Source organism: Anser anser, assembly GCF_964211835.1.
Source record: "Anser anser genome assembly, chromosome: 3".
Lineage (NCBI taxonomy): Eukaryota > Metazoa > Chordata > Aves > Anseriformes > Anatidae > Anser > Anser anser.
In genome coordinates, this window is record NC_139722.1 from 26,155,677 (window position 1) to 26,170,062 (window position 14,386).

The following is a 14,386-nucleotide window of genomic DNA, read 5'->3' on the forward strand; positions in this document are numbered from 1 at the left end:
ATTTTCATTTAATTCACTCACTACTTTCCAATAAGAAAACACACTTTTTAGAACCTTTTCCAGGGCCAACAAGTCAAAGAAGTAAAAGGAATTCTCCTTCTCTTTACATGCAATCATCATTTATAGGAACTTCCAAAGACTGATTGAATGATACTTTCATTAAAGCTTGAATATATAGAACTTAACACTACTCTGTGAATTCAGTCATTTTTCACAATGAAGACTGAGTTTTTCATTAAAAGAAAAAAAAAAAAAAGCTTAGTTTAGCTCTAACAGGATAGGATACATGATAAATAGCTAGTTTATGGTACTGAGCTGGAAGCGAAGGAAAACAGGAAAACAGGAAGGAGGTAATTGTGGACATCTTTTACAAATGCACTTACAGCAGAATGAAAACCTTGAAGGTTAGGCGTGAGAACAGGATATCGGACTCCAGGATGTCGCTCAATGCCTCTCATTACTTCTTTATGATCTGCCATCTAAAACAGAAAAACATGGTATTGATTGACAATTATTTTTTGATTTTATGTATCTAAGCAAAAACTCACTTAGACAGTGCTATTGTCTAGATTAGGTATACAGTTCATACAGAAAGGATAACAGCAAAGGGATTAAATTGAGGTTGTACAAGTGCCCTTTCTTGCATTTCTTAACTTTTGAATACTTGAGCTGCAAGCATTCAAATTCTACGTGAATACAGAATTGGAGCTAAAATTATCAAAATGTTCTTTTTGTGTGTATCTGTAACTACATAAATTGCATCATACACTGAAAAACTTTTTTTCATATTAATCATCAATTGTTATTGTAACTTTAAAACTACCTTAATGGATTCATAGGTGGAACTAACAGAATAACTAAATTTTGAAACTGTCCACATACTGAATTCTCAGAACTCTTACTAATGTGACTTCAGTCTTACCTGTAATTGAACCTATGCAACACTGTAACCAGAATATTTGAAAAGACTAATCATAAGTCTATGCATAAAACAATAAAGCAAAATACAGAACTCTGCATAGTGCAACATTTTAATATACTTGGGATTTTCTTTTAAAAGAAGAACATACTGTTTATTACATGAAGGTCAAAGAACAATACTTTATTGAAGCACTTGTCTTCCTTAGCCTCCCCTCACTAGAGAAATTCTACCTTTGTAAGATATACTCAAGCTTTTCTCACTCAAGATTCAATATAGCTCCCTGTAGTAATCAAGAAGATGAATCAGTGACTTATTCATGTAATAAACTGTAGATTATTTAGACAATTTATTTCTTGAAAGAAGTGGAAGAAAATCAAGTTTATTTTTAATGTTGTCTATGAAAACAATAAAGATAAAATAACACATATCCTTTGTATTTCATGTCTTACAGATTTTGAGTTTTACAAAAGTAATCTCAATAGTGTGTTTTAAATACTGTTTAAATCATCTCTCATATATGCAAATCTTCCAAGCAAACAATACTTATTCTGATATTGAATTGGATTTCTTACTCTTTTCACACTCATAAAAAGTCAGTTTAGGAATACTGTATGAAAAAATAAATGAACTACAAAGCTTTAGTAACATGTAATTTGGAATGGATAAGATATTGATAGTTTTGCAGTATGACAATTCTAAGCACATTCTATTAAATTATAGCAGATTATTAAGTGCCAGTACTACCGTCAACCTAGAATCTTCATGTCATTGGTTTTCTCTTATGAATATGGATGAATTAAAAATGCCAGAAAAATGCATGCATGTCCCCTCCAATGCAAGCCCACCATGAATCTATAAAGGGGATACATGGTATGAAATGTGTCTTATAGCCAGGTACAACTTATTTTCCATTAGGAATCAAGTGATGGTATAATGCAACTTTTAGTAATTGCTTCTAATGTAAACTAAACCAGCATGATCATCTAACATATCTGATAAACACACAAAAGACATTCTGTGTTGCCTTATTGGTTTAAGAACAATGTTTCATTCCTTAATTTAGTAAAATTTCTCAGGGCAAGGGAGAATGTTTAAAACTAAATGATTAATTAAATAGCAAATGTTGGAACTAATTCCATACTTTAAAATTATAGCCTGACTTAAAATATACTAGAAATCCAAAATGACAGAGTTTCAAACAGTATGAAGCTGCCAGGTCCAAGTAATATTTTATGTACTACATTTGTCCCATTACTATTTTTCTTGTAGGTAAAATCCCATTTTAACATATATTGCATGTTAGAAGATTTTAAATTGTAATAAAATATTTCTTTTCCAAATTTCTTTAAAAATAAGCTTTCTAAGCTAAGTTATTTATAATTTTTGGCCATTTAGGTTATAGGTGTGGGATCCTGTTTTATATGGCACCTTGCTACTGTGGAACTTTTTCTTTTAGCTTTTCACTGCCAAAAAAAACAGTGGATGGGAAACCATAAAAGAGCTTTAAAATACTAAAAAAAGAAATAAATGAATGAGTGGTCTAAACATAACCATGAATTCTATTCCCATGACCTATGAAAATAAAAAAGAAAGGAGCAAAGAAAAGACAAAGTCAGGACTGCACTTCCTATCAGAGCAACACAATCTTATCTTTTAAATAAAAAAACAATTTAAATACAAATAAAGCCACTAAAATAAAATATTCAGACATGAATTTAAGATAAGAACTGATTGTTCATTTTTCCTAAAACTGACAAACTTGTTCTAAATTTGGTATTCTTAATGGCCCATAGGAAAAGGAAATAATTAAACATGAAAGGAAGAAATACACCTTTGTTTTACTTTTTCTTCTTTTTCTTCTTATATTCAAAAAGTCTTTATTATTCTCTGTTGTAACCACCGAAGTTTGATGACACTTGGAAAAACCTAGCATATACACTTTTAATCAACACAGTCTGAATGCATATTGTTCCTATGTTGTCACCAAAAAAATTCTGCTTTGTCAGTGTCCTCTTCCTCTTTCCTATTATCCTTCCTTTGGGCCCTTCTCTAATGATCCTAGGAACATTAAAATTAATCAGTATGTACTATACAGCCAGTTCGCTCTGCTACCTCATGATAAGAAAAAGTATGATCATACCATGTTTTTCCCAGAGGAAAGCCTGGAACACAGTTCAGTTCCAGGATGCATTCTCAGCTTAAACTGGACAAAGTTTTTTATACATTTTGACAGAAGATGTGCAAACAAAATTGTTTTAAAAAAAATATTTTCTCATACTAATTACTTTTGAGTTTTACTTCGTAAACAACTTGCACAGTCCTTACTAAACATACAAATACTCAACTGTTCCTGTGCATACAGTGGGATTTTAGTTTCAGACTCAGTGGAGTCTGCTGCCTTGATTTGGTGCTAGGGAGCATTTCTGAGAAGTTTCCTCCATTTGTACAAGCTCTGCGTACCTGGATTTTCTTCACTTGATTGTACATCTCTGAATTGGAGTTGCTTCCACAAGAAGTCCCCTCTACCATGAATGTTCTCCAGAGATCAGCTGCACTGCTCTTCATATGGATACTTGAATTTCTCACTCTGTAACTTGACTTCATATTCTCAAATCTTTATCACTACATAAGTGATGAAGCAACTCACTTTAAAGTAGCTCAGAATCCTATAACCCAGTTGCTCTTTAGTCATGGTGTCAATCCATTATTCCCACACCTCTTAGCCCCACTCAGCATCCTGTGACCCAATTATCACAGAATCACAGAATCACAGAATCACAGAATCGAAGGGGTTGGAATGGACCTCGAAAGATAATCAGGTCCAACCCCCCTGCCAAAGCAGGTTCCTTAGAGCAGGCTGCCCAGGTAGGAGTCCAGACGTGCCCTGAATATCTCCAGAGAGGGAGACTCCACAACCTCCCTGGGCAGCCTGTTCCAGTGCTCCATCATCCTCACCATGAAGAAGTTCTTTCGCATGCTGGTGCAGAACTTCCTGGGCTCTATCTTGTGACCATTGCCCCTTGTCCTGTCCCCACAAACCACTGAGAAGAGGTTGGCCAAATCCCTCTGTCTCCCACACCTCAGGTATTTATACACTTTGATAAGATCCCCTCTCAGTCTTCTTTTCTCCAGGCTGAACAGACCCAGGTCTCGCAGTCTTTCCTCATAGGGAAGATGCTCCAGGCCCCATATCATCTTTGTGGCCCTCTGCTGGACTCTTTCCAGGAGTTCCCTGTCTTTTTTGTACCGGAGAGCCCAGAACTGGACACAATGCTCCAGGTGAGGCCTGACCCATCCTTATCCCATTCCCCACTTATTGCTGTTTCTTGCAAACAACACACACAACTTCCTGCCCTAGTGCTGCATGGAAGAAATTGGAAATCACCTGAAATTTTTTTTATGTTTGGAGAGTGATGACAATGTCTAAGATTTCAGATTTGGAAAGAAAGCAGAAAGGCAGGAGAAGAAAGCTAGAAGCAAGAAAAAGCTGGAATAAGGCTTTGCAGAGGCTCCCAAAAACAGCTCTGTTAAGAAGTCTTGATGTGGCCTACACTGCCTTTTCACTCAGCAGCAACTTCTAAGCTGAGACTCTAATGCTTCCTCCCTGACTGAGAAACAGCGCAGCTGCAGAGCAGCCAAGACCATGCCTGGCCATGTACCTTGTTATCACAGAATCACCTAGGTTGCAAAATACCTCCAAGATCATCAAGTACAATCATTAACCACAGACTGCCAAGTCTACCACTAAACCATGTCACTAAGCACCACATCTACACGTCTTTTAAATACCTCCAGGAATGGTGACCCAACCGCTTCCCTGGGCAATCTGGTTCCAGTGTTTCACAATCCTTTCAGTGAAGAGATTTTTCCCATTATCCAGACTAAACCTCCCCTGGCACAACTTAAGGCCGTTCCCTCTTGTCCTATTGCTTGTTGCTTGGGAGAAAAGATCGATGCCCACCTCACTACAACCTCCTCTAAAAAAAAACATTCAACCCTGTTATCACCACTATCAGTCTCAAGACAATCCAAACACTCCCTAACATATAGGGTTACCCCACCACCTCTCCTTCCTAGCCTACTCCTTCTGAAGAGTTTGTAGCCATCCACTGCAGCGCTCCAGTCATTTTCTTCAATTGTTGACACTGACTGTGTCTGCACTCACCACAGGTAACCCCCCCCCACAAGGCAAGCAATTCATGGCTATGGATAACATCAGCTGGCAGAGCACCTTATAATTAGAAGTTACAAACCTTTGTGTTCCAACAAGCCCTTCAATGGACACAAGTGAATATAATAAAAACTCTTCCAGCTTGATGTTTTTCATTGGAATACAATTAGTGGGACAGACAGATAAAGGTATGTATAGTCCTAGTATATATAGTATGCATATGCATTGGGACTACTTTTTAATAATTAGCCCAACTTCAGTGGACCTAAATAAAACGACAAAACTTGAAAATAGTGTAAACAGCACCTGACTACAGCATCTGATTTTACAAAAATAATAATAATAATAATTTACTCCTGTTCCATTGTCTTCTATATTTATACAGACTACACTACTGGAAAACTCCACTGTAAATTGGAAGTAGAAATGGTGACGATTTTACATACCTGAGGCACCCATTTGGATGAAACGAAACTGGTCACTTCTATTGCAGAAAGGCCTGTTTTGGAAAGCCGGTTGATTAACTCAATTTTGATATCAGTTGGGACTATCACCTGTGAACATGAAGACATACTATAGTAAAGTATTTCATGCAGTAAGAAATTTTGTAAGTCATAAGTACATAATCAATACATGTGTTTTAAAATCATGAACTATACTGGCATATTATACCATAACTATACTGTTTATTGAGAGTAGGAAGCTACAATACAGGGAAAGCATTAGGAAGTATCCTACTCCATTTCTTTGTCCACTACAAAAGAATAGGGAAACACTACTATGTAACTGTTTATAGATCTGTCCTCAATGTTAGTAACCAAAGATCAGCCTAGCAAAGAAGTGACAAAGGAAACTAATACAGAATAGTCCAACCACAGAAAAATGGGATAAAAAAAAGCTCCAAGGCTGAGACAGAGTAATTCTCCTATTCTGGTAATACCATTAACTCTACTAACACCTTTAATATCAGTATCAACATGTATAAGCTTAACCTCCCGTTTGCAGAAAGAGATGATTGTTTTGACACATGTACTGTATTTTACACAGTCTCTTTCAATCTTCTTCCATGCTTCCCTATCCCCCTTCAGGCAAATAATATCAAAAGAGTGATTTTTTTTCCTTTCCATGTTATTTCACCTGGAAATATGACAAAATCTATCGTACTATTCCTACTACAGTATCATATGTAGCACAAACACATATTACAAAAATAGCTAGCTAGTGTTTTGTGGTGCTTACTAATTATGCCATGACATAATGCAATTAGTTGACAAAACAAATTCCAGAGAAAAAATGGTGGCTGAGTAACAGAAAGGCTAGTTAACCAAGTATAGCAAGAAGTGATATGATTTAACATCTGGCTAAACAGTAATAATATAATCTTATTCTAACATGCAAGACAGTTATTAATATATACAAATATACTTACTGTACAAAATAGAAAAAATGGTGATTAGCAGGATGTATGCATTTTACACAATGAAAATGACACTGATATCCATGTCAAAACACACACAAAAAAAGAGAAAAATTACCTTTTCATTTTGTAATCCATCCCTTGGCCCAACTTCTACAATCTTTATGTACTCAGGCAGTCCAGATGTTTGGGATTCCTGAAACACAAATCGATACTGAAACACTAAACAATGAAGATCTCTAAAATAAAAGGCACAGCTTGTACTTGTCTTCTTTCATGGTTCTTATATTATTCAGGGTATAAAGTCATACTGTCAACAGTAAGTTTGCTCGCTGCCTTTCAAACTCTGTGAGAATATATTCCACACCTTGAATTAGGGAATATAAAGCAGAAGTTATCTGCACGTACGTTCCACTGCTCCTCGGAGGCTACAAATGTTTATTATAAAAATGTACATAAAACCATAAATGAACACCGTGTCTTACAGAGTGAGAAATATTCCCATTTCAAAAAGCTTCCAAACAAACGATCCCATCCTCCAAGCTTCTACCTGAATGTTCCCAATTTAACTGAACAGTTACTTCTGTGTAAAAATTTGCAAGACTAGGCTATAAATCTGAAAGGAACAGGGCAGAGAAGACAAGAAATGTTGAAGAGATTATTAATGAAAGATGAAAGTAATTCCTCCACTGGAAGATGAAGGTTTTAAAGAAAGATTTAAAGGAGAACAAGGAAGGCCCCTGGTAGACAAGAAAAATTTTCCAGGTTTAAGAGCAGATCTGAAAAGGCAGGAGGCTGATGGTGAAAGGAGAGAAAGAAGGCAGCAGTAAGGTCAAAGGGCTAAGGAGAGCATGGGGAGTTGGAGGGGGAGGAACAAGAAACGAGATCAAAAAAGCAGGTGAAGGGAAATGAAACTTCCTTTTTTATTATTTAGCTGCTCTGTTATTCAATCAAATTGACAGGTGTGGTAGTTAACGTAACCTGGGCCTGTAGGACCTGCAACAGTTCAGAGCAGTTGCTTAGGTTGACCCCCAAAAGCTGTGCGTCTTTAAAAACAAATCCGATGGCCAACTTTGGCTGCAGAGCCAGCTCCCGGGTGAGCAGACAGGATAAAGAACGCAGGCAGCCCCATCAGGAGCTCTGGAGGTGCCCTGTTTTCTATTTTGCACCGAATACAAAATCCAATCCAGCGTCTTTATTCCAGTGTTAAAGCCCTTGATGGGATTAGTGCTAGCTACTTGCAGGACTGCTGCTCCTTCTACAACCTTTACCTCCCCTGGCAGCTAAATACCACTGGAGCCATGAAACTGTCAGCTCCAGGGGACAACTCCTGCATGCAGCAGTCAGAGCTTGCACAGAGACCAGGCACGGCCTGCAGAAGTCGCTTCTGCCACGCGTAAATATGACCGCTAATCTCACAACTTTTAAAACTGTTTTTCATCCCTTCCTTATTAGTATCACCAGTGTAGTTTCTACCAAGTGGCTGCTAATTTCTTCTCACAGCAATGGAAAGTGAGCCATCTGCACCAAACTTCTAGAGCACCTTGTTTTTTCCCTGCGTTCTCAGTGCCCGTGCATTAAAGGAAGCTCTCTACAGTAACAGACGAAACACTGGCCAAAATACAATAAACATATTTCAGAGCATTTACTGTATATTTATCTGAGTGCAGTAAAAAGAATGGGAAACAGCTGCATAGTATCTATTTGATCACGTGGAACATCTGGTAAGTTAAAACTTTGTCAGGCTGTGCTAAGCCCACACTCGCTGACAGTATAAACCTACTAAAATGTGAAGGTAAAGCCTTCACATCTGCTGCATATTGTTTCTCTTTTTTTTTTTTTTCCCCCAAGTTATTTTCACAAATATGGCACAGCTTCAGCACTACGGGCATAAATCTGGGTTATTTCATGATTATCAGATCCTTCTTGTTACAAGACAAATGCCACAGCCTTGCTATGAATAAAGCTGTGACTGGAAAAAGGGGGGAAAAAAAAAAAAAAAGAAAAAAAAAAAGGAGCTAAAATAGATTATGATAACCAAAGCTTAATTTAGAGCATGAAAAATATCCATAAAACTTCGGTGGCAAAAGTGTTCAATTCCTAGGCCAAATCCTGTAAATCCTATTCAGTTCCTACTGTGGTAAAACTTTGTTGAAATTGAAGAGCTGTACCTGTCTTCCCAGAACAGTACATTCAGCTGTATCAAGTGTCTTAGCCTTTCTCATGGCCACTTAACAGGAGATCTGCAGTCCCTGGATTTCACAGAGAATGGTGTGAACGGGCATTGCAGAAAGGCATTCAAGTATTGATTTTTATTTTCCATCTGTGATATTACACACGTTTAATCTCTTCCAGCCACGGGCTCTTATCCCCTGACTTTCTCTGTAGCCTTATTGCACACTAGTCAGTCCCAACTAAAATTCACTGTTGGTGACCACGACACTGACAACAGCGTACAGGATGATTCTCATAAGGGCCAGCCGCATAATGCAAATTCAAGACAGCACTACAGACAGACCCTTACACTCTTCAAGCTGATGAATTAATGGCTTGGAGTAAACATCTTGGCTCTTCATCCAGAAAAGCCTTGTTTTGCATTCAATTTATTCTGATTTAATCTACTGTACTCTACTGTTCCTTTTTTCAAGGTCACTCATTTCCTCCTGTGTGGCATCCAGGACGCTACTGACAATGTCTCCCATCTTTCTGTCATCAGTAGATCTTACCACCCTGATATTTCACAATTAGAACATTCGGACTAATGTGATCACTTTATTTTAACAGAAGGATGTATTATTTCAATAAATTTGGTTTGGTGTTATTGAAGAAAACCTTTACAAAAAAAGACCTGAGGATTTCCACCAGCAATGTCCCTTTGGTCTGATAAATCTGCTTTCAACATACTCGCTTATTTCCTCATCAGCCAGCTTCTTATTCATCTCACAATTCCTCCTCCCATCATCCTTCTCCCCTGCTTAATGAATTAATTTCTTTTGTGTTGTATTGTTGAAGCTCAGATAACAAGCAAGTAAAAGGGATGCAAATACTTAGATTCAGTCCCCTGTGTCATATTTATGCATTTTATGGTACATAATCATTGGATAAAACTCAGAAATAAATCAGGGACTAAATGACTACATGTTCCATCTTCTGCTAAGTGACTCCAGCATTTTTCACACTCTGTAGCCGAAGCTGAATCAGAGGAGGAAAGGAGTACCTCTTCACCTTCGTCTCACCTGTCCTGTGAGTACTCAGTAACCAAGCCTTTAGGACATTCTTCCAAGAAGCTGGAGTTACACACTTGGCAATGGTCTCAGGAAAGGAGACTCCCCACTTTCTTGCTAAGTCTTCTGATCAGTGTCACAGAATGTTTGGACGTAACTTAAAACACAGCTGAAGAAGTGACAGGAGCCATCAGTCACTTTCTGTGCCAGGCTCAATGCCATCTGCATTCACAAGGCAAACATCAAATCCACAGAACAGACTGAAGTCTTTAGGAGCTTATTCAGAGTTTAAACACTTCGGGTTTACTATCTGGACGGCATTAGACCTTAACCAGGACTTGAGCTTCCTGAATTGAGGCACTGAGTCCCCCTAACTCTAACTGGAGGGCTTTAAATGTGCACCATCCCCACAGGTAGAAGGGAAGGATTTTCAGAACCAAGAAGGAGACAGAAAACTTTGATACATTCAAGTAAGGCGTTAAATAGTTTTTCTATATGAAGAGAATCCAAAAAAAAAGGTGAACCCTACAGAAATATACAAGTATTTATGTTAAACACCAAACATGTCAGGCAAATCAGTTTGGTTTTAGAAAAATAATACTTAATTATATTAAATGAAGTATTCTCATGTAATGAAGTATAGAAAGTAGTTATGGCAGATACTTAGAGGTGACTGTTTATTGAATTATATACTGGCTCTGTTAAAAAGTAATGACTACCAAAGTACAATGTTTGAAATATCAAAAAGGAAATAGTTGACATAAAAGACTAAGAGCCTGGAAAATTTGTTTTTTCCATGTATCTAGCCTTGCCAAGGGAGAATAAAAAGCATATAAAACCACAAAAAATGCCTCCCTCAAAACAAAATACAGCCAGAGTCTTAAAAAAAAGGGGGAGGGGGGGGAGGGGGGGGGAGAAATAGAAAAAGGAAAGCCATACTATTCAGCTTGAGACACTGTATGCCAAATTTCTGTATGGAAACATTTTCCCTGAGTTATAAATAGAAGTGCCTAGTAACCCTTAATTAGAGCAGTATAATCTTCTTTACATAACCATAAATGTAATCAAATTAAATAAACACACTTTTTTAAGCCCTGTAACTGCTTCAGAACTTCTAGTAAAGGCGCTGAGGTTCGTTCAGCCTTCTGACTTTCATTCCACACAGCTCATCTATATGGCAATTAATAGCACTGGCAGATATCATCCAGAGCTGATCAAAACCAAAACGACCCAAAAATAAGGGTGACTAATCTGGAGGTTTGGTTCTTTTCAGTCTTTCTAACCAAGCAAAGATAAAGCTCTGCTTTCCTTTTCCACAAGGTGGTGTTCTGCCACAGAGGACAATTGAGCAAAGGTAGGTCCGTTTTGGAAAAAAAAAAAAATTGCCCAGGAGAGTGGTTTTAAACAAGAATCAGGAGGGAGGTGTCATCGTAACTCCATCTATACATGTGCAGTGACATGGACAAATACCCCAAAACTGGGAAAAGGCTCTGAGATAAGAAGTACAATTGCTGGAAGAAGAACAAAGAAAACAATGGTCAATCTTGTAAACTTTACAAGACACCGAGGAAATAAACAGGAAGAAATAAAAATCTTACTACAAATCAAATAATGATTAAAGCGATATTACAGAAACTTATTTATATAGTTCACACTACAGGAAGACATATAAAAGATATTCATTCTCAAATTAACTAGGGGAAAAAGGGAGGAGATTCACCCATGAGATATAAGGAATATATACAGATATTCAGAAAACAATGGGACACACCTGGTGAATACCCCTCAGCAAGGATAAACAGAGGATCCATCCTAGCACATCTGCCGTACTCTGCTGACTTGACCAGTCAAAGCAGTTACAAATGGTTTAGACAACAAGACTAGAAGTTCAAATTCCATTCACATACTGGAGAAATAAATACAGAATCACAGAATGGTTGAGGTTGGAAGGGACCTCTGAATGTCATCCAGTCCAACCCCCTGCTCAAATACAATGCATTTCAATAAAAGCAATACATAATATGGCACAAGTGATACTTGGGAAGAAGATGGACAGTACCTGATTAAACAGTTCTGTAGAGAAGTACTAGGATATTAAACTGGATAGTGAACTTAATGAGGCAATAACATGCTTTCAAGAAAAAGTAAAAAAAAAAAAAAAAAAGAGAAAAAAAAAGGAAATGATAAACCTAATCTTAGGGATGCTGGAGAAATAACAGCAGTATGCCACTTAATGAATAGAAGTAGTTTTGGACTGCCTTCTTCAGTAAAGAGTTCAATCAACTGAAGAGCAGCAAAATACAAAATCTAAGTAATTCATTACAGAATTTCATTCTGTTACGCAGAGTTGTATGCAGACTTAACTTACCTGGAGCAAATCAAAGAATTGTTGAGGACAGAGGGGTCCTCTATATATCCTGTAGTCCAATCCAACCAGTAACACCCCCACCCTGCACCAATAAGAGCAGTGTCAACTGAAGCAGGTTGCCCATGACTATGTCCAGTCAGGTCTTGAGTATCTCCAAGGATAGAGAGTCCACCTCTTCCCTGGGCAACATGTAACAGCATTTGATCACCTTCATAGTACAGAACATTTTTCTGATTCTTAAATGGAATTCATTACACTTCAGTTTGTGCCCACTGCCTCCTGTCCCATCACAGAGCAGAGCCTGACTTCACCTCATCGGGTAGTTAACACACATTGATAAGACCACCCTGAGCCTTCCTTTCTCCAGGCTAAACAATTGCAGCTCTTTCAACCTCTCCTCATATGACAGATGCTCCTATCTGTTAATTATCTCCATGGCCTTTTGCTGCACCCCATCCAGTATGTCCATGTCTCTCTTGTACTGGGTAGTAAGCTTACCTACAGCCTACATTAGTCCACCTCTTCAAATGTAATTTGAATGTGCTTATAATTTTTATTAGAGGGCTTGTGATAGCTCATGAAAGAGCAGTGATTTAGATGTATCAGCAACTTATCTGAACTGACTGGGAATTCACTATTGCAAAGTGATAGCTTTAACATTTCTACTGTCATTTCCACTGATTATAAAATTCTAATATAACCTGCTAGTACACTTGTTACATTGTTGCAAGGCTGTTTAGAACCAAATACAAGTCACTCATACAAGAACAAAAGAAATGTAATTTTAAACACAGGGGAATTCAGCCAAACTAGAAATGCTCATGCTGTCGGAGAGGCCAGTTCTTTGATTTAATCCGGTTTATAAAGAGGACTGTAATAGTTAATAGAAGGTAATTAAATGCAGATAATATTAACGAACAAATAATATGAAAAAAATGTTCCTTTTGTTTAGATAATTAATCTTTCATAAAAAGAATTCTATCAAGTGAGCAGAATTTTCAAGAACTGACAGTTCAAAAGATATCAAATGACATTAACAGGGAATGCTCTGGAGTTCATGAAAAATGTTGCACTGTTAAGAATAATATTCTCACAGAAAACTAGAGAGTTCAAGTCACAGTAACTACACTACTCATGGACATATGGTCACGAATTTAAAAAAACAAAACATAATCTATTTATTACTATCCTATCCTAAACGATTTCTGAAAGGGATAGGATAGGATAGGATAGGATAGGATAGGATAGGATAGGATAGGATAGGATAGGATAGGATAGGATAGGATAGGATAGGATAGGAAGCTACGCAAGTCAAAGTTGAAGAGGAGTATTCATGTCAAGCTGAAGAAACCTCAGCTCTCTCATGTTGTCTATATACATGTACCTAGAGTCATTCTTGACAACTTAAGTGTTCTGACCTCCATATTCAGGAAGGGCACATTTCACCCAGTTAGTAAGGTCCTGTTCCAAACCTGTCAAGATGTCTATACACTGCAGAGCATCTGAAATGGCAATCGAACTGGGCTTCTGAATTGTTGCTTCCATGTGGATGTCTAAAGGCATGCCAGATGTCTAAATACCCCCTGCAGTTGAACAAGCTTTATTTAAGTTCATCCTGTAGTTGACTTCTAGTGGCTGACAGTCTCTATTGCCAGGCTTATATAACCACTCAGAGACTGAATGCCATTCTAGAAGGAATAGGTCTCCTGCACATTTTACTACAGATATTCTGGTCCCATAAAGATGTCCCATATATTCTAGGTGTAGAGTGGCACTAGGCACCTGTTTAAGCAGCTAAGTCCTGTCCCAGATCTCCACTGGCTGTCACAGGAAATTCAGCTGCTGTAGACACCAACATATGTCTTAATTCAGGTGTCTTAATTTCAAGCAGACATCTGCCTCAAATAACTATACATCATCTAATGAGTTATCAAGAAAACTTGGAGAAACTTCTTTTGAACTCCTACAAGAGCTCAGCAGGCAATGTATTCTCTTCCTCACTGTAAATTAGGTTTTCACCCTTCTTTGCTGACATGGTTCCTAACCTAACCTGCTGCTGCATTTCATCTCAGCCTCTTAACTCTTCCTCACTGAAAATTCAGAATACGGTCAAATACATAGAAGAGAGGAAGTAACATTACTCCTCGTAACAGATCATTTCAATCCAAAATATTCTCAGCAACTGAGATGTATATAAATACCCAAAGCAAGATGAAGATCATTCCAGCAGTGCCTAATGACAGGATGAGAAGCAATGCACATAAAGTTAACTGTCACATCTGAA

At 37.6% G+C, this 14,386-nt stretch overlaps 1 protein-coding gene across 3 annotated transcripts in view; it reads right to left on the minus strand.

Moving 5' to 3' along the window:
* The window catches only part of HMGCLL1 (3-hydroxy-3-methylglutaryl-CoA lyase like 1), an 81,961-nt gene that overhangs the window by 50,782 nt on the left and 16,793 nt on the right, over positions 1–14,386 (minus strand). For all 3 annotated transcript variants that reach the window (XM_083827711.1, XM_083827710.1, XM_083827709.1), the window contains exons 2-4: positions 6,629–6,706; positions 5,540–5,647; positions 384–479 (exon numbers count right to left, since the gene is read on the minus strand). In XM_083827711.1, the coding sequence (XP_083683837.1) occupies positions 384–479 (96 nt within the window). In that variant the 5' untranslated portion in view covers positions 5,540–5,647; positions 6,629–6,706. The remainder of the gene's footprint in view (positions 1–383; positions 480–5,539; positions 5,648–6,628; positions 6,707–14,386) is intronic.